Genomic DNA, 21,364 nt, shown 5'->3' with positions numbered 1-21,364 from the left:
TTGTGCCTTTCAAAGGAGATTGTGCTCGTTAGTTTGATAAAGCATACCTAGTAGATGTATGATAAATTCTGCTTGTAATGAACCTCACTCTTTTAATGACAGAGAGTCATGAGGGAAGTTGCAGATGTGAAAGACAGCATATATATTTTTAAGCCAATTCAACAACCAAGAAATTTAGGAGCATTTTTTGCACACACACACAGATCTGTCTTTAAGATTGAATACAGAATCTTTGCAAAGATTATTTTTGGACAGACAAATGGAGCATAACAGAGAAGACCAACACAAGTGCAGAGAAAAGCAAAGATTGAAGCGGATTATGATTTCGCATTGAACCAGATAATACAATCAGTAGTTCAAAAAAGAATGAAGTAATGAGGCAGTTAGCAAGTAAAAGCTGCGGTACATGAGCTACAAAATCAACCCAAGAAGCTAGGTTGCACATTAACTAGCTAACTAACTAACTACCATTGGCCTCTGCAGGGCTGCTGCCTTGGGAGGATGCATCAGTCGACTTCAATGCGAGCGTGGTGAGAAAGCTTGGGAAGGGTTCGGAGAAGGACTTGGAGCCATCGGGTAGGCCGTGCAAGAAGAGGCGGGTGAGAGCCCCGTGCAGGGCATCGGTCAAGTGGACACCATCCCAGCTCATGTAAGCCGAGGGGTCGGAGCACACGGTGTGGTTGCTCGTGTCGTAGCATGGCTCATCGTAGAGGCTGGAGTTGAAGCCGAAGTCGGGCGCATGGGCAAGGACATGGCGGTACGCGGCCGAGCTGTCGAGGAACACGATGGCTATGTCGGGGTGCTTGGCAGCAATGGCGGGGATGACTGAGCTTCGGATGAGCCCATTCTGCATGTCACTGATGGCATTGACAGAGGCAATGCAGCCCAATTCATCGAGCTCCGAATCCTGCTCCGATGATGCCTTCTGGATGTATGCGGGGAGGCAGCCTATGGGGAACTGGCCTTGGATTACCACGCGGGTGATGGGTGCGGGGCCGAGGTCTACGGACAGGATGCGATCAAGCTGTTGGGTCATGGCGGAGATGATCATGGGAATGAGATCTTCCCGGATGTTGTCTTTGGGCAGGTGAGTTCGGAAGGCGAAGTGAAGATCATTACCGCCTGTCTCCCCGAAGTAGATGACCGAGGTTCCCGAAGAGATGCTCTCCCCCGCGGACTGAGCAGACCAGGAGGCTGCATCGGCCTCGAACCAATCTGCCTGGCGATCCAGCGAGTAAGGTGTGGATGCCTCCAGACCTTCCTCTCTGTCCAAGGTCTCCGGATCGACTGCCGTAGCTCCCGCCACTGCGTAATTCTGGCTGCTTGCAGGAAATGTGGGTGCAGATTGTGGCTCTGCTGATTGCACAGATGATGATGATGAATCCTGTACCACCAGCAGATGTGGCTTGGGCAGTTCCATGGTGGCACCATAGCCGAATGCCTGCAGGCAGAGGTAATCCAGGATGAGCCTCCCGTCGGATCGCCGGCCTGAGCCCCTGTGGAACCAGGTGAGGCCGTACGGTAGGTCAAGCACCACTTTATTGTGCTTGGGGTCCGACACAGGGCTGTTGCCGCTGTCTGTGGTGGAGTCACCGAAGGCGTACACATATGTCGGCCACTCCTGCTGCGATCCATCATCGTCTGCTGACCTAGCAGGAGCAGGTGTAGTTGCTGCTGCGTTGTCACCGCCATCGCCAATAGCTGTCAATGCACGCCCCATGATGGGTCGGGCCGAAGCAGGAGCAGAGAAGGGGGCAGCTGTCAAGATTATGATGATGAAGAAGTTGATCATGGTGAGCGCTTGCAGAAGCAGGAGACATGATGATGATGACTTGGGCGTAGGAGAGGTTGAAGCAGCAGCAGCAGCAGAGAAGCTGCGGGCCATCGCAAGCAGAAGAAAGATTAATGATTGATTCCCCAAACTCCTCTTTCTTGGTGCTGATCGATCGCCTCTTTTCTTTCTTTCTGGCTTTCTTTCTTGGTGATTTCTGCAGAGCTCTGCTCTGATGGCGATGGCGATGGCGATGGAGATGGAGATGATGATGAGAATGATGATGGAGATGCTGATGATGATGAAGATGGAGATGGAGATGATGATGAGAATGATGATGATGATGATGATGATGATGATGATGATGAGCGATGGCTATGGCGAATGATGAGCTCGCGCTCGTTTATGTATGAAATGCAGAAAACGCAGGGAGGGGATTAAGGGTTTAGGGTTTAGCAATGATGATGAGAAGGATTATGAGCGATGGCGAATGATGAGCTTGCGCGCGTTTATATATGAAATGCCGAGAAAACGCAAGAAGAAGAAGGGGCCGAGAAAACGCAGGCAGCCGGCGAGCGCGGGAAAAAACCGACGGCGACGACACGACACGTCAGCCGCTGACGCCCCCGCCTCCGCCAGCTGTCGGGAAAACGACGGGAAACGCCAGCCGCTGACGTCTGCTCCCGCCAGCCGGCGCCGTGGGAACCTGAGAAAACGACGGCACACGTCAGCCGCTGACGTCCGTCCGGTTCGTTGCCAGCTGCGGCAAACGTCAGCGACGTCGGCGGCGGGGGTGCCACGTGTCGCCTTCTCCGGTGACTTGTTCTTGCGTTTAGGGTTTCTTAGATATTTTAGGGCATGGTGCGTTTAGGGTTTCTTAGATATTTTAGGGCATGGTGCGTTTAGGGTTTCTTAGATATTTTAGGGCATGGTGCGTTTAGGGTTTCTTAGATATTTTAGGGCATGGTGCGTTTAGGGTTGATTGGATTTTAGGGTGTGGTGCGTTTTAGGTTTTATTGGATTTTGAGATTTGGGTGCGTTTAGGGTTTACTTGCATTTTAAGGGTTCGGTGCATTTAGGGTTTTATTGGATTTTAGGGTTTGCAATGGATAGATATCATGCTCACACACACACACTCGCATGCACGCACACAATTTTTTAACAAACCTAACATTGTTGAGAGTGTCCTTTATCCGAGCGTTTAACATTGTTAACAACTTAACACGTAGTCGATGATCATACTTTGTTTTTTTATGTGGCCATCGGCCTAGAAAAATATTGCGAAAACACATTCGACTTGATTCCACACAAACTCTAAAAAACTGCAGAAATATTCACCCTTGCTCATTAGTTTTAGCATTCACATATATGTGAAGTGTATATGTTCCAAAATCTTGGTTCAAGCCTTGAATATTATCATGGGATGGTTACTTTGCTAAATGAAACCTAAGAGTTTCTACATTCATTAATAAGCATGACAATAAATGAGTGGGTACATCCTTCACTCATGATCACATTGAGTCTCTATCCACGATGGTAAGAAAATTATGCAAATGATCCATTAGAATACGTACTAACTCTTGAATTGTACTCGTACTTTTTGGGTTGCGAAGTTTGCAAGATTGTCGTTCATGAAATAAAAAACATGCTTGTAAGGTTAGCATGTGTAACATGGTATTAGAGCTTGTGACACACCATTGTAAGATGCCATCAAATGGCATAAAGAATTTGTGTGCCTCGAACATGTATTTGGAAGTATTTGCTCATTACATTGGCTTAAGATATTGCTAAATAGCGGTGCGAGAGAGGACAAAGAGGAACAAATAGATCTTATACCATTTTTTCCATTGAAGAAATGACAAATATGGCTATTGACAGTACAAATCAAATGGTCTCAAGCATGGAAGTTAAAAATTATGAATTTCCTTGAGGGAAAAGGATATTGGAAATACATTGAAGGAGAACATGAATGAGTGCCTGAGTTGTGAAAGCGCAAATCCAACCCTTTGCACAAATCAAGTTCGGAATCATGGAGCAAGGAATATATTCCGTTGGATTTCACTCAACATCAATGATTTGATGTTGGTTCATATATATAGATGTATGTATGTATATGCTCAATCTCCCAAGGAAGCTTGGGATAAGTTGGTAGGTTTATATGTAGTTAATACAAAAGCAAGAAAGATTCAATTGAAAACTGAATTAAATGTAATAGAAAAAGAGTTAATGTTTGTTAATGGTTATGCCTTGAGAATTGTGGGTATATGTGTAACTCTCTAAGAATCCTTTCTCAACCTATCCTTCGAGCAGAGCCTCATTGCTCTTATACTTGTCATTAGTAGAGCATTTCTCCTAATCGGCCATTGTCAACCATAACCGCTTTATTGCCATTGTAAATACTTATAATGAATCAAACTCTTGGTCATCTATATTGTGTTAACTCTATTAACCATGTCGTAGTTAGTTCATTGTGTGTAATGTTATTAACTACAAATTGTAAGTAACAAAGCATCCATTCTACTCACCACTTAATGTGTGTCTTAGCCACAAACGATCGGCTATCAATTGTTGACCTCCGTTGACTAACGACCACCATTAACAATATGGTGTTGACATGATGTGGTGTGTGCCAAGGGAGAAAAACGTCTAAGAGCCCTGTTTACAAAAGTTTTAGATTTGGATGAAGAGGCATATAAGAAGAAGAGAGGAGATGAAATTAAAACAACCACAAAAGATAACTCAAATGGTACGAGGTATTTGTCAAAACAACAAAGTTACGGTTCAAACTCCGCAAGGTTTGTTAGCATTAGACATTTATATGAGGATAAAGTTAAAGTTCAATGCACGTTAAAATATTGTTATACGACAAAGGAGCCCCAAAATGCTATTAAAAGAGCTAGAGAGCTCATTGTTGGGTTCACGTTTCTAGGGGATTTGAGGGCCTAGGCTTGAGGTTTCCATACGAAACTTGGGGATATCCTCCCAATACGCATATCTTAATCTAATTGATCATGTGTAAAAGGGCTAATTATTGTAAAGAAAGAACTTATTCTATTTTGATTACCTTCTCTCTTAAATTTATTGTAATATATAGCAATTACAACAGTCACCTTAGAGATTTTATGCTAAACCAAATTTCTAAGGAGTTTGTAAATCTTGTTCTTAATACTACTTGGATGAAAATGAGGAACATCATGAAAATTTAAACATTTGGTGAAAATTCCCCTGAGATTGGCCTTAATTTTGCAAGAAGCAGGATTCACACCCGCACTTCCAAGTCAATGATTATAAATACCAAGCCACTCCCACGATGATTGTGGACAAATGCTCATAGAGGTATCACATCCCTCTAGTTGTGATCTTTGTCTAACAAACCTCTTCAACATGCACATGAATTACTGTACCCAAAACATCCAAATGGTGCTCACAACATCTATAAGCTCACTTGCATCAAGGAGGTTAATCAAAACATGCCTTTGAATATCCAAGAAAGATACAAGAGTTCTTTGTCCATTAGACACACAAGCTCAATCAATTCCCTCTTCCTAACGGTATTTTACTCGTAGAAACTTTGTCTGAGGAAATCCATCGTGCCAATGACCCCAACCAACATATGATGCATTGTTTCCGCAAGTGTCGAGCAATTTTTTATGACTAACGATTGAACATGCAACAAATTAAGAAACATACTAATGGTAAATATTTTTAGAACTACATTTTGTAAAGAAATGGAGAGTGTAGGTGATATTGTGCAGCAAAAGGAATTGTGTGTGTGTGTGTAAGACAACTAGATAGAGAGAGAGACAGAGAACAAGAAGTTGTATTAGCAATATAGAAATACATCAAACAAGTAATTTGGTTACAAAAGTGTTGGTTTAAATACCAACTAACTTAGGGCAACTGCCCTTTCTACTAATTATAAAACTAGCATGAATCTAGAGTGTCCATTGCTAATGTGAAAGTCATTCCATTGGAGAAGTTGGGTTTGGCTCTCAACACGCCCCTTCAAACACAACACTTCCGGTCGCCGGAAAGTCGTCTTGTTGTTTGGCGTGTTTCGGCTTTCTAAATTCCTAGGCTCAGTGTCTGGATGGTCGATTGGATCAGCTTTGACTAGTCGATTGATATATGTTCTCCTTCGTCCAACTACTTCGTGCTTCTTGTTTGACTAGCTTATCTGTTTGTCTGCTCATTCAACTACTAAGTTCAGCTTCGTGTTTCGACCCCCCTTGGTCGGTTGAGCTGCTACTTCGACTACTCCTTTGGTTGGCTTTGATCGATCGATTGGTTGTTATTCTATTGTTGTGTTGTACTCCCCCTCAAGCTCGACAATGTGGCTATCATTAGGCCAAGATTCAACATGAATTGCCTGAGCTTGTCGACTCCTAAGGCTTTTGTGAAGATGTCGGCTACCTGAAGGTTTGTGCTGAATGTGCTGCAAGTCGACATCTCCAGCGTGAACGTGCTCTTAGATGAAGTGATAAATGCACTTTGATATGCTTCGTGCACGCATGGAACACCGGGTTTCAAGCCAAATGAATATTGATCATGTTGTCGTAGTAAAGGAGAATTGAATCCTTGATGGGAACACCAAGATCCTTCAATATTCTCTTTCGTCAAATGTCTTCACATGTTGCGATGACGGTGCCCCTATATTCGGCTTCTACGGTCAACAGTGCAACTGTCAGCTACTTTTGTTGCTTTAGGAGATAGCTCCACTACCGAGGGAGAAGGCAAATCCTGAGGTCGATCTTTTGTCGGTCTTGTAGCCGACCCAATCGACATTTATGTACCCTTTGAGTTGAATGACCATTTCCGGTTGTTGGGAAACAAGGTCCCTCCGGATGGGAAGGAGAGCACGAGTCGGATCTGTAGGATCCGAAGGATCCGAAGGAAAAGAGAGAGAATGGATCGGTGTTCGGATTGGTGTCTGGATCGACATCTGGAAAAGGATACATATGTAAATATGTTTCGGTTGCGCCTACTTGGGCCAACCGGCTTTGTAAATATTCCTAAGTTATCTAAGTATAAAGGTAACTAGGGCAAAACTTTATGTAAGTAGTTCATTGTGTAAGAGTAGAGTGTTCTTGACTATGTAATTGTGAGATAGCGTGAGAGAGAGAGAGATCGATAGATTATATTATCATCTTCGGAGGTCAAATATGACCTATGAGACCAAAAATATTACATTTCACGTGATACGTGTGAAACTGAGTAGTGACTCTTGATGTTCAAGAACTTTACCAATGATTGCAACACGAAACTGAGTAGTGACTCTCGATGTTCAAGAACTTTACCAATGAATGTTGCAATCAAGAGTGCACATTGTGGTTGTGAGAGGAATTCATGCAAGGATTGGGCTCGGTCGAAGAGATGTGGAAAGCATGGTCGAATATGATCAAAGGCAGAGCATTGTATCAAAATATGATACTAAGACTCGTGAACTTGTTTAGGGCAAAGTGTGCATAGCCAACCACTCTCATCACTTGTGCCCCAACGCCTTGTCTCACATCGCAATGCATGTGAGCTAAGTCGCATGGAAGCAATGGTTCGAATGGCAGATAACGGTATGGGCTCTAACATGTATCGATGTGTACGATTTCCCCGTTTCACAAAGAATATGGTTTTGTAGTTAGGTGCAACATGTGTAGTATAAGAGAGAGAGAGAGAGAGAGAGAGAGAGAGAGAGAGAGAGAGAGAGAGAGAGAGAGAGAGAGAGAGAGAGATAGTGTCTTTTATTAAGCATGTGGGTTGTATAAGGTTGTCAAAGAATATGGCTTTATCATAAAATAGAGAAGATGAGAATTTTGATAATGCAATTGTATTGAGAATCTTGTGTGCATCATTGCTTCAAACATGATACTTGGACCTCATGGCATAGATCAACACTAGTTGTGGGAATCCCTATAACTATTTCTAATGATATGTTAATGCAAGAGAATGCAATAAATAAATCGTCATAGACATCTTAGGAAGGTAACGCAAACCCATGCCAAACATTAGAAGTACTTGAGAGAGATTAATTTAAATGACAATAAAGCCTATCACAAGGGATGTGTAGTAAGTCTACCTCGTAAACAAAGATTAAAACTTAAATTTTTACAACAAAGATCTTGTGTACTCAAAAAGTGAGTTGTTCGTCTTAATCATCTTTATACTACATTGTTTGCATAATATCCTAAAAACATCGTAGGTACCTTTTGGCAAAGAACCAATTAACTTGACTAAAACATTTTGAAACTATCAAATAATGGGTACTTCCTTACACAACTTTGAAATAGGGCAAAGTGTCTTGTTAACCATTTGTTTCTAAAACGTATTATGTTTTTGAATGAAGGCATCCCCGCCCCTCCCCAAAATTATTGATCAATCTTTTGACACTTGATGAATTGCCATTCGGTTTCCATATCTGGGTGCAATTGGATCATATAAACTTTCTCAATTTGTAAGCAATGTAATGTTTCTTTGATTCTCAAACACGGGTGCACACATATCTCCTAGAAAAGTATAAAAGAGTTTCGTAAAACATGTGGAAAGATTCTCTCACTTAGTCACACGGAACATGTTCCATTCTTTCTTTTTGGAAACTCAATCTTGGCTCATGGATATGTCCTTGTTTATGATTGAGATGTTCAATTTGTGCATTGCTCTCATTTCGAAAGTGCATGGGTCCCTTGTAGCTTTCATTTTCATACATAGTTGCCTAACTAGTAACTATTACATTTTCTGATGCCAAAAGGCTTCTTTTTACCTGAATACAAGGTAGTGGTTTTTGTGCTTATTATAACATGCATCGGAAATTTCAGGTTTTACAATAAAGATAAAGATAACTTTACTTGATTTGATGCTCTCATTCACAACTATATAATTAAGTGAAGATGTTTATGTTTTGCTTACATATATGTATAGCTACTAATGAGCAACTAATAAATTGTTCTATTAAGGAGCATATTAATAATGAACTTATTAATCGAATATGATGCTATTAAATAATCTAAATTGATTACATATAGGACCAAATTTAACTAACTACCCAATTAATAAAGGGTTTTGATTCTAGGCATTTTCCTATGCCACATAAAAAGATGACGCTAGCAAATACACAAACAAAAACACATGTAGCATGGTGTGTAATACAATGGCGTTTTGAAACTTTCCCCATTGTAAATCTCTATCGCGAGAATATAATCGTTCACAACCATTTATACTTGTCCAAAAGTTTCATCAAGTAGTTTGTATTCAAAATTTTGTTTTAGGATGCTTTTCAGCCTTCATTGTAAAATCATTTCGGGCATACATATATCAGAAAGGAGGCATAAAGTGAGCTTCCCAAAAATCTTATTTTTGTAGCCAAAATCCCAGCAAAGTGTAACCTTTACATAATCATACTCATTCATATTTCAAGTAGCAAATAAGTCGATTTTGAAAGAATGCACTTGTAATAATTATTAATGAAACATTGTTTTTATAATATTAGGAACAATTGTTTTTAATATCATATAATAGGATTAAAATAATAGAATAAACATTGATGTTGTATGTTCCAAATGAGGATGGCAGCATATACCTTCTATTGAATGCATTCACGCACACAACACTTGTTTTTAGTCACATCTCAAAGTGGGAAAACTTAAAATGAGACAAAACCCACAAATTTATACAACTAAAAGCAATAATTAAGGGGCATAAATGTGCCCTACATTGGACATAACAAGCACATGTGTGATTATTGTAATGAATTTTGAAAAAGATAACAATGATCAAATGTTCGTTGACCAAATAATCTATATGTACATAATGACTTCTTCTATCATTTGTCAAATTCTCTCTCACCAATTCTTTAAGATTTGAGCCTACAAGAGTTTATTATAAATTTGGGTCCTCCTTACGTTGTAATGATGGTTGTATTTGTTAATTCTCTCCCCTATTTCATAAAATGATTTCTCTTATTTAATAGTTCTTCTATTTTTGGAAATACACATATTCGAACATTTGGCCTAAGTAAACATACTTGTAATGTCTCTTAACAACCAACAATCATATGATCTTACATTCTACGATCATTTGTTCAACTCAAATTGACAACTTAATTACAAGAATTTGGCTCAAAGTCCTTTCTTCTGTATTTCTCACCAAATTCTTATTATCCACACAAGGCTTGATATAGATAAGAGGATCTTGTACAAAATTTAACTCTTACTACCAAAGCAAAATGTTTTCATTTGGATGTGTTCAAGACATCCAAGATAGTTTTCAAGATGGCATGTTGAAGAATATTTGAATGTGCACATTATTTCACGTTTTAGTCAACCATATCGGAAGCCCTACATACGAAATGAAGAACACGATCTAAGTTTGAGTAGTATCGTAGTTGCATTCAAATGCAATGTTGGACACCTATGCCAAACTGAGCAAGACATAACATCGCAATAACATGCACACAATCACAAAAATTGAGAATTGAAACTAGGGTTGGATGAATATTGAGAGAAGAAAGATAATACACTACATCAATGTACAAGAAATAGAAGAATATTTGAAAACCACATTTCAAAAACCCCTAACAAAGACAAAAACCATCATTGACAACAATAGGAATGATCTCATGTTGTTTATTTGGGAAGATACAAAACTGTAAAATGAGAATACATGTAATTTTTCATATTAGCATTTAGTTAGATTTTTGTTTTCTTCTACAATTTTTAAATCTTCCACCTATGCGTCTCTGGAGAGTTCTTTGTAACGAATTTTGGCTTTCGGTAACTTTGTGAGACTGGTTCACTTCCCATTAAGATCATTGACGAAGTTTCAAGTGAGCCCCTCCTATTCATTGACTTTAGAGAATCTCACAAGAAGTAAAAAAACTTAAAAAGATAACAAACACAAATCTTGGTTCTTGGATGGATAGAAGATATGAAGAAACGATTTAGAATATGGGATGCATTGTAGTTGCTCCAATAAATTCTTTCATGAATTAAGTTATTTTGTAACGTCAATGTATCAGGTCTTGTGAAAGATGTGGAACCTCACATATCATACATTATATTACATATGTTGCTCTAAATTACAAAACCATCTTTTTCTCTTATACATGTTATCCACTCCTTTGTTTGCAATTGATACCATTGTTTTTACATGGCTTAATTACCGTTGTCTTTTATGTGAGACGAAGCAATAGAGTCGAAGCGAGGAAATGTGTAAACGTTGTATATTTTTCCTTTGACAAGTTTGTTATCACAATTGGACACAAGGCTTTGCCTTCTAGCATATTTTACATGTCAAGAGTCACTACTTAATCTCTCATACCAAGTGAAAACGTTTCACGAGAATGTTGATAAATTATATCTATCTATCTCTGGCATGTAAAACTAGATTTAGCACCACAAAAACGAATTTCGAATACAAAAGTAGGGAATTTTTGTATAAGAATTTAAATTTTGAACACGAGAATGTTTATGAGAAAATAAATTTAAATCAAGGCATTTGATGCATGAGGGTCTAATTTATCATTGTTGCAAGAGGATAGCCTATTACCATATGATATGTACCAAGGGTCACTATTTGGAGTAAAACCATTCCGACAAATATGTTACATGATACGAATGGCTTGGCCAATCATACACATTGATGTATGTACAAACCTCTTAAAATTATGTAATATTTCACCTGCCATGCATATATAATTGCACTAAATTTTACTTGGAAGAGAATATTGTATATCTTTGGATTTTTTCAAGAACTAAGTTAACAAACACATAATATAAAAAGGATGTTTCTACATCTAACCAAAAAGTTATTATTAGAGTGATTGTCATAATGTAGGTGTGAAAGCATAACATGAAAATGATGTTCATGATATAGAAAATGAGTTCATTATCATTCATAGCCATATTCTAAAGTTATTGGTGTTGGGACATCCAATGAGTTATTCATGATGATAAATCAAAAATATAAAAATAACGTGAAGCTCTACTTTTAAAGATCACAATGAAATGATTTAAGGGAATATTGATTGTGACGTGACATAGTTGATCAATTGCGTTTCATGATGAACCCAATTATAGGCATAACTTTGTCATTCAAAAGATGAAGTGCCTATGTAGTATATATTCAGATTCAAAGGATCAAGCAAGTAGCGACAAGAATGAGTCACGAGTCATTGTAAAAGAGATGGGACTTGGAGCACTCTCCCAATAGTTCTTTTGGCTCAAACTGTGTAGTACACGTTTTTAACTTAATATTGTAGGGAAATTCAAGCATCATAATTGCATTAACCTAAAATAGTGCCAAATACCAGTTTGCCTACGGAGACAAACCACTAATGGAAGCAAATTTTCATCAACATGGGGCTTGTCAAGTTAAGGTGATACAACTCTCATGTGATGAGTGCCGAGAAATAAGGGCACATGAACTATATGATACCCTCATTTTGTCCAAATTAATTAATTAATTACATTTGTTTGTTTGTGGCCTATGTGCTAATATTTATTGTTGTGTACATAGACACATTGCATACCATTTCAACATGATGTTACATTGCTTCACCATGCCCATAAGGATTGATCTGATTGATGAGAATTCTAAAAAGCTTAAGCAAGTTAACAATATATATCATATTGCTATACTTTCTTTTCCCATTTATTTGTCATGGTTTGCATTAATGAATTTGTTTAATGGCCAACATTTCCAAATTTGAACAGAACTTTCATTTTGTTTTAATTTTCTGCTTGTTCCAATTGTATGCATTGCCAAGGAAAAACCCTAAAGAAAAGTAATAAATGCAAAAAACCTTGCAACTTTTTGTGCGCAGATTACCGTACATGATTATGGAACAAGAAATAACACTTGTCCCAACCCACTCTTCACACAACCGTGTACCAAGGTATTTGTAGAATAATAATATTGTTTGCTTATACCAAGTTGGTCGAACATTATACTATAAACAAAAGGATTGCCCACCCTTTATTTAATGATGCATGGGTACAAGGAATTGTGACGCTAGAGTGATATTGATATCTATGCTGCTACTTCTTCTTGGTTAGTTAAAAAAACAAATCAACTTTGATCTCTTCATGACATGATGATGAATAAACCTTCGACATCACCACATAGTTTCCTTGCTATAAAGTCGTGCAACCATATCTTTCATGATATTTATTTCATATGTAGGCAATATAGATGATGATTTTAACAAAGTTCCTTCAGGTATGCAAAGATATATTTTGCACATGTAGTCGAACTAGGACAAGTCCAATGTGTAAGAGAATATCCTTACAAAGGTGAACTCAAAGAGAGGGCAAGGATGTCATGGATGTCAGAGTATGCAGGGGTAGACGCACATGGGTGGACAGAAATAGGTGACTTTATTCCTTGCTTTAAAGTTGATATGAAACATTGTCCTTCGTTTGGGTGATCGAGGAGAGATTTGTTGCTCTACAACGACACTCTCCACGACGAATGATAAAAACTAAATTATATACTCGAAATATTCACTAGATTGACAAATGTGAAAGATGCATAAATGCAACCATCGACATGTGTAGATATATTCATTAGCTTGAAAATATGTATCCTAAATGTGAACAAAGGGTATATTGCTTTGATGAGGATCTACCAAACATGCACATGCACAATCACTTGACAATCTACACATACATATAGAAGACATATTTGCCTTTTTTTCAATCTCCTACATAGTTTCTTAATGTCTTACTCTCATTTTGTATCCACATGATGTTGAAGAGTGTTTGCCTTTGTCACTCACCTATGCGCCATCAATAACATGTAGTATGTATCTTGATGTTATGTACATGTGTGCCATATAATATAGTGGGGCAAAGAGAATATTGGCAACATACATATGTAAATGCATCCACTTACATAGGTAATGCGTGTATGTGTTTTAAAGAGTGCTATGAAAAAGCGAAACTTTGGAATTAGAAAGATGTTCTACCTACACATAATCCTAGATATTGTAAACTATTTGGCCCTATCTATGTAAAAAAAGTTAAAATTTGGAACAAAAGAGGTCATTAACATTGGATCTATAAAAAAGTTCAAATTTGGAATGGAAAAGATTATGAACATGTACACTGGGTAAGTACTTGATACACATGGGAAATAAAATTATCTTATTGCTAGGGTAGAATGACAAAAACTATTCTCTTCTTAAATTCGAATTCAAATGAAAATGTAATTTCTTTCGAGGAAAAGGAGCTAGGTAAAAAGAGGTTGCCTGATGGACCTTACTCTCGGGTAAAACATAGATATCTTTACACAACCACTTTAATAAAGTGTGGTTTGAACCTCGAAGGTATAACAAACATGGAAAGAACTAGATGAGCTTTAGTCGGATAGTGTATCAAGATATAAAGAAAATTATGCCTTTATGAACATGATTGAAGAGATTAAACTAAGATGTAGAACATTCTTAGAAACTTGAATAGAACAAGATCAAGGCAACTTAGGTAGATTACGGAATTGCTGCAAGTTAAGGAATGAAACGGATAAAATGTATCTGGTTGAACTGTGTGTGACAATGAAAGGTAGTAGGTACATCAATATATATTGAATGTCATGCAAGAGAGACACCAAAATCTAGAAGAGAGGAACAAAAGGATTGTCCTTGAAAAAATGGGTAAGAAAAGAGAAAGTGATATATACGGTAATTTTTATGAGGAATATGGCATCTTGGACTAAAATGTTGTTTTTTGATGTAATAAGCTTTAAAAATGCAACTACTACATTCCATCCTTACAATGACGTGCCTGAATGTCGGTAGTTGGTAAATATAACATGAGTCTTTAATATTGTAGAGAGTATTCTGGAAAAAGGCTTGAAGGCGTGTGCTATAATTCATGTGGAAAGCTTTACTTCTTTAAATATTCACTTGGACATCTTAATCAAAGTCACATGATTAGTGTTCATTCATGATGGAGTATCCTCAAAATAACCAAAACAATAGGTCTTCACTATACATGAATTTTGCTAGCTCAAATCCACCCACGCTCTTTAATGAAGAAGATGTTAAATATATTAGTGAATCCAATCTTCCAAACCCTGTAAAAATTGTGATAAATGATGCGTTTGGAAGATCTCTAAGAATTATTCTGAGGTATTCTTAATAACATCATGCTCATTAGTAGGGAGGCTTAAACTAGAATCAAGGATATAATAATGCCTTTTGAATGCAGTGTGTCCACAACTAGGTGGTTTAGAATATCTAGAGACTAAATGCCATAGATGATCCAATCACAAGAGTGATAATATCACATATGTTCTAATCATTTTATACACTTAGGCTTATGATGTTATTAATCTAAGTTAAACTAGTAAACAACACCCTAATCTTCTACTAGTTTTAAGAGAATTTCAAAGTATTGGAATCCTTCTAATGCTTTACTTTTCATGTCCCCTTATCCACATGAATAACATAGCTTCAAAAGGAATACTACTTGTCGATTATATTTACTAGTACAAATTGTGTCAATAAAGATTGACGTGTTATCATATTAGGTACATGGAATTATTATCTACTCCATGCCCTAAGTGAAACAATGTTTTGCTATTGATACTAGAACTTTGGAGTATCTTATAGATACTACATAGTTATGTGAGGGATGACCTACACACACATGACCAATAATGCCATAGTTGACATGTCTCAAACACGCACAACCAATGGATCTCCTATTCTTTGAGATGTCACACACACATGACCAATAATGCCATAGTTGAGATGTCTCAAACACGCACAACCAATGGGTCTCCTATTCGTCAAGATGACCGTTGTATCAATATTGGAAGTAGGGATCTGAATCCATGATATTGTGTCATGGCCTAATAGATTATTGCCAAGTAAGCCCATTAGAGAGATAGAGAAACATCCATGCACACATGCAACATAGGCATACACATCCATTACTTTATGAAACATACATACATACGTATGTACGTGCCCATATGTTAGTTTAGCAATAATACATGTATCCATCCATCTTATTGCTAGACATAAATTCATAAATAAATACTACAATATATGTTAGAAATAAAGAAATAGAAGATATGCTCTCTCTCTCTCTCTCTCTCTCTCTCTCTCTCTCTCTCTCTCTCTCAATCTCTATATGTCTATCTATATATATGTATGCCTAAATCAAGAGTACTCCTTCCATTCATACATTCATAGAAACTTGTCTGGTCTTCCACAATCATCATAATTATTGTTCCTCCCTCATAGTTCAACCCAATTGGTCCATACTCCTCACATTTGCAAGTGAAACATATAACATATATAGGAGTGAACATAAATAATGGAGTCTAATGGTCGTAATTCACGTCATTGTGTCCCACCCGGCTTCCGGTTCCACCCTACCGATGAAGAGCTTGTAAACATCTACCTCAAGAACAAAGTGTCCATGGACAACAACCACACTCACCTCAACAACTTCCACCTCGACCATGTCATCCCCGAGATCGATCTCAACAAACTAGAACCTTGGGACTTGCGTGGTATATACATTATGATCTTTCTTATCCACTTGTAGTTTTAGATTTCACATCATTAGTATATATGTATATATATATATGTAGCAAAAGCATATATCATTTCGATATTAAACCTCACATTGTACGTAGTAACAAATTTATACTCTTAAATCTCACTAACCTACAACCATTGGTCCATTTCATACTATCATCACTTGGAGTCTAATGAATCAGTCCACATTTCCTTCTAAACATCTTGATTAGTCATTACGTTGTGCTTCTTCTCGAGGCGAGGCGAGATGCCGATGGAACATACTTACCTAGATACTTTACATTTGACATTGGGAATTAATAACCTAACATTACCTTAAAAAATGTGTGTTTTTTGTGTAGAGAAATGCAATATAGATGCGAATTCGCAATCTAACATTACCCTTAAATATGTGTTTTTTGTGTAGAGAAATGCAATATAGATGCAAATTCGCAATCTAACATTACCCTTAAATATGTGTTTTCATGTAGAGAAATGCAATATAGATGCGAATTCGCAATCTATTCAAGCGCCCGAGTGGTATTTCTTCAGCCACAAGGACAAGAAGTATCCGACGGGAACTCGCACGAATCGGGCTACTGTTGCGGGCTTCTGGAAAGCGACCGGACGGGACAAGGCCGTTCACTCAGCACCCGATGTCCGGCTCAATGTCTCTCACATGATCGGGATGAGAAAAACGCTTGTCTTCTACCGAGGCCGAGCCCCACACGGGAAGAAAACCGATTGGATTATGCACGAATACCGCCTAGAAGATGACAAGGACCATAATAATATTGAATCCAAATCTGGCAATGTAGGTCTATCTCTTCCAATAATTTCAATATATATATATATATATAGCACATGTATATATACACAATGGCTAGATCAACACCTCTAATTTGTGTCATGATCATATAAAGTCTTAACCTACTAAGCTACATCATCCTCAAACTTTTTTTTCAAACAATGGTTTATACTATGTCTATAAAGTGATTTAAATGTTACATGGACACTTCCAAATATTCTTAACAACTTCATCACAGATTTTTACCCTTTTCAACATTCATTAGTGCACCACATTTTGCGTGGACTGGGTCATTTTATTAAGCATTGTCCGAGTTATTGCATTAAACAATTGGGAATTTGGGGATAAATTGTTAGATAAAAATCGTGTGCGATAACTTGGTCTAGTTAATTAACTTGACATTGGTTTAATGCAGGAGGGCGGGTGGGTCGTGTGCCGAGTATTCAAGAAAAGGAACCTTCCGGTATCATCAAAGGCTACTACTACCCGTGACGATAACAAGGCGATGACATCTAGTAATTCTGATAATGTCATCGACACCAACACATTGTCCGATGCCGAAAAGACACCATTAAAAAGCAGACCTAAAAAGCTACGAAATGTACGGCACACCCGTGAAGTAGATGCGAAATCGGATCAAGATGTTGACATAATTTCATCGGAAAACTTCTTGGGAAGGATCAAATCGGAGACAATGTCAGATGAAAATACATCGTCGTCATGTCCATTGATAATCTCTACTAGCCCTACTGATAACATTGCATTCGATCATTACGTAACGGGTACTCCCACCATTAATGAAGATAATGTGAATCATCATCATGGGTATCATGACTATATTGAAAAGGATTGTGCCATCACTAGTGGTGCATCAATGTTCGATGATGGCTTTCAACTTCCATCATTAATATGCTCAAATGACAATAATGATGATGATGATGAGGGTAGTGATGACATTGAACAATGTGATCATAACAACAACATCAATGGTAGTGATAATAATAGAAAGATCATGAATCATTATGATAATGTTTTCATGCCAGATCATGATAATCTAGTTGAGCTCATCCATAATGGGCAACACATGAATGTAGAATTAGAATATGGTACTTTGACAACATGGAGCAGCCTATATAATGAGACTAGTGTCATTGCCACTAGATCGAATGCCGACAATATTAACTATCGGCGGTGTCCGGATCAGTTTTGCAACTTGCCGATTGACAATCTAATTATTCATCATCCACCTCCATTATCGATCAATCCACTTAATGAAAATAATACATTAAGCTTCCACAAACATACAATAATGCATGATCAACACGGCCCTCATGATCATGACTCTCCTTACAATCGACTAGATCATTATAATAATATAATGAATCCATCCTTATATAATACTTCATGTGATCAATTAGTTGATCTTTGGAGCTTCACAAGATAGTTCATAAATGAATGATTATTATAATCCCAATGACTACTAGAGTATTGAGCTTCACAAAGCTAGTGTATATTCTCTCCATAGTTATAATTTGACAAGAGTTATTGTTCTAATGATCTTATTACAAAATGGTGTAAGAAAAGAAAGTATAGAGAGAAGAAAAGGAGAGAAAGAGAAAGAGGAGAAAAGAAAGAGGTCGTTATGGAGATAATTTCTATTAGGATTAAGAATGCCCTTAACACGAAAATTTTCTAAAATTTTAAGATTTCATCTTTGTCTTTAGTTACATCAATTAATACAACTTGCTTGCTCGAGTAGGGTCCAAAGTACCATTTCTTATTAAAGCCTCCCTATCTTCCTCCAATAGTCTCTTTCCATTTTGTAGAATCCAATTCTAAAAGTGCATGTTTGGTGGATAGATTTGTGTCGTCACCAAGTGTTGGATTATCTTCTTGCTCTATATAAGCTTCATGGTCCAAGTCCACAAAATGTGCATCCGTTTGATCAAGTTGTCTATAGATACTATTTAGCGATCGATACTTAGTTGGTGGGGATGATGGTGGAGTAGAAGTTGTAATGGATCATGGTGAAAAAGCATGAGTTGGAGTGATAGGAATGGGAGTAGAGCAAGTAATGTTGTTACAACTAGTGTTGTCAGATGAAGGTAAACAATTTAAACCTTTTGATGAAGTAGTAGTAGTGACCTTTGATTCTTGTTGTGATGAACAATCCGATGGAGTAGTTTCCTTGAACTTGTGTTGAGCCGGAAGTGTCAAGGAAATAGTTGAATTGTTCTTTTCACTAAGTTCAAAATTCCTTGACGTTGATGTCTTTGACATTGAATATATTGGATGTGGATTGGGTGGAGTAGGTAGTAGAGGTGGGAAATTTGAAGGAGATGCGTTGTCTATTGTTGAAGTTGAGAACCTTGAGAGTAGGTTATCTTCTTGAAATATGATACTATGACTAAAGAAGATTTGGTGTGTTTGAGAATTGTATGCTTTATATGCTTTATAACCCGAGGCTTCTCCATAGCCAATAAAAATCAAATTTTGTCTCTTGTGCTACTAATTTGTCTCTTGCTTTCTCCATTAGACAAGGGCTCAAGTGCGATCAACCTAATTCTGAACCTGTTTGGCTTAGTCAATGCATCCTATGGAATTCATGTATTAGAGATGAATCTGATCAACTAATTGGCTCAAGTAAGGGACTATCATGGGTGTTGAGAGACAAGCTCAACATTCGGTGTGTAATCGGGTGCGTAAAACAATTATGCACAACATGGCCGTAACGGTGCGGACACTGAGAGGCCGTAAGTATGGTATTCCTCGTAAGGAATAATTTTTGGGAGATAGTGTAGTAGGCTCATTTATGAGTAGTCAAGTACTGTCAGTACTTGTGTCAGCCCGATTTAAGGGTGTGTATAAGAAGTGCTCACTGAGCACGAAATATGTACAAAGCATTATTATTTTTTGAAATAGAACTGAGTTTTTTGCTCTCTCTCTTTCTCCCTCTCCATCTCTGCGTTTTTTGTGTTTTACGGAACTGTGTACTTTGTGTTTCGCATACGCTTCCGCACACATATTCTTTTACAATAGGGATACGTTGCAAAAGGTCCAAGAAAGAGTATAGAATTTTGGAGATAGTTTATGTCATTGCCAATACAAGATCAAGCCAACATACTCCATGGAATTAGGGGTAGGTGGACTATGAGATCTGCAATAATTAATGCTCTATTGCTTAGGGAAGCTACTAATCAAAGGAAGACAATGGAGAAGTGGATAAGATACAAGGAAGAGGGCTCTTTGATCCCAAGAGTTAGGGAACCACTAGGCAAGATCGAAGGCCATGAATTGCGAGACAATGCAGCACTAACATTGAATACGGCAATTTGAGTACTCTTATATACTGGTCATAAATGGATTATAGATCCTGATCCGATCAAAGTACAACCAGAATGACACATATGTACTCATGAGAAGACATGGCTACATAAGATTTGTTGGGACCCTTTACAATGGATGTGACACGATCCTTATGCGGGTCAAGGAAGCAAAGCCATCCCTTTCTTCCAATTCACGACTAGATTGGGTCGCCACTTCTAGCCACTCAAACCGTTTGAGAGCCGGTTGCTGCAAAGGTCTGACACACATATCATGTTCCTCACACAATTTTTTTTTTCAAAAGAAAGTATACTTCCATTAGTATTTAGAAAAGTCATAACAACATACAAAAATTTCCCCAAAACATCTTTATAAGATGCTGGTTGAAAAAACAAAAGTTTTGATGAAAAGTTTTGACTTCAGAATAGAGTAAAGTAAACAATCAATCTGAAAATTGTTCTATAAAAAGCTTCCACAAAGGTCTACCAAACGAGGTAAAATGCAATCTATACCCTTTTGTTATGCAATCAAGAACCTTCAATCTCCATAACATGTTGTAGGCTGTAAATCGCCATCTTCTTTCACTCGTTCCGGGTGATCAAGAGTCCTCAAGGGATGTTCTATTCAAGATCCCAATACCCTCTGTTTTTCTCTTTGTTTGATGCCTCGAGAAGATTGTCAAGGCCTCCATACTGAATGCAAACTATATGTCCCCCTGGTTTAAAGATTGTGGCTTGCATACTTCCATTGTTCAGTGTTACAAGCGTGTGAAGCCTTTGTCTTTTTTTAACCCACATAATTGTTTGATAAGTTGGCATTGTCCATAAACATTCTGTATTAACACAAGCAGTTAATCTAAAGCTTTCCTCACCCACTCTCTATAGTATGCTTCGACGACACCACCATCTTCACTCATCCTCATAACAAGAAAAATGCTTCATACAGT

The 21,364-nt window shown here is 37.8% G+C and overlaps 2 protein-coding genes across 2 annotated transcripts; one reads left to right on the top strand and one right to left on the bottom strand.

The window, feature by feature from the left end:
- Window positions 1-293: 293 nt before the first annotated feature.
- On the bottom strand, window positions 294-1,791 carry LOC147861226 (GDSL esterase/lipase At3g48460-like). The gene has a single exon (XM_087323824.1). The coding sequence runs from the start codon at window positions 1,718-1,720 to the stop codon at window positions 461-463; it is 1,260 nt and encodes a 419-aa protein (XP_087179950.1). The 5' UTR covers window positions 1,721-1,791; the 3' UTR covers window positions 294-460.
- A 14,170-nt stretch (window positions 1,792-15,961) lies between these two features.
- Window positions 15,962-18,648, top strand: LOC147861225 (uncharacterized). Its single transcript, XM_087323235.1, has 3 exons — window positions 15,962-16,279; window positions 16,778-17,100; window positions 17,510-18,648. The coding sequence occupies exons 1-3, from the start codon at window positions 16,081-16,083 to the stop codon at window positions 18,536-18,538; spliced, it is 1,551 nt and encodes a 516-aa protein (XP_087179361.1). The 5' UTR covers window positions 15,962-16,080; the 3' UTR covers window positions 18,539-18,648.
- Window positions 18,649-21,364: the final 2,716 nt, after the last annotated feature.

Source organism: Azolla caroliniana, unplaced genomic scaffold, assembly GCF_043228905.1.
Source record: "Azolla caroliniana isolate FFs.n. ecotype wild unplaced genomic scaffold, voAzoCaro1.0.p SCAF_8, whole genome shotgun sequence".
Lineage (NCBI taxonomy): Eukaryota > Viridiplantae > Streptophyta > Polypodiopsida > Salviniales > Salviniaceae > Azolla > Azolla caroliniana.
Note: the sequence above shows the minus strand (reverse complement) of the source record. Positions and strands in the feature narration are given on the sequence as shown.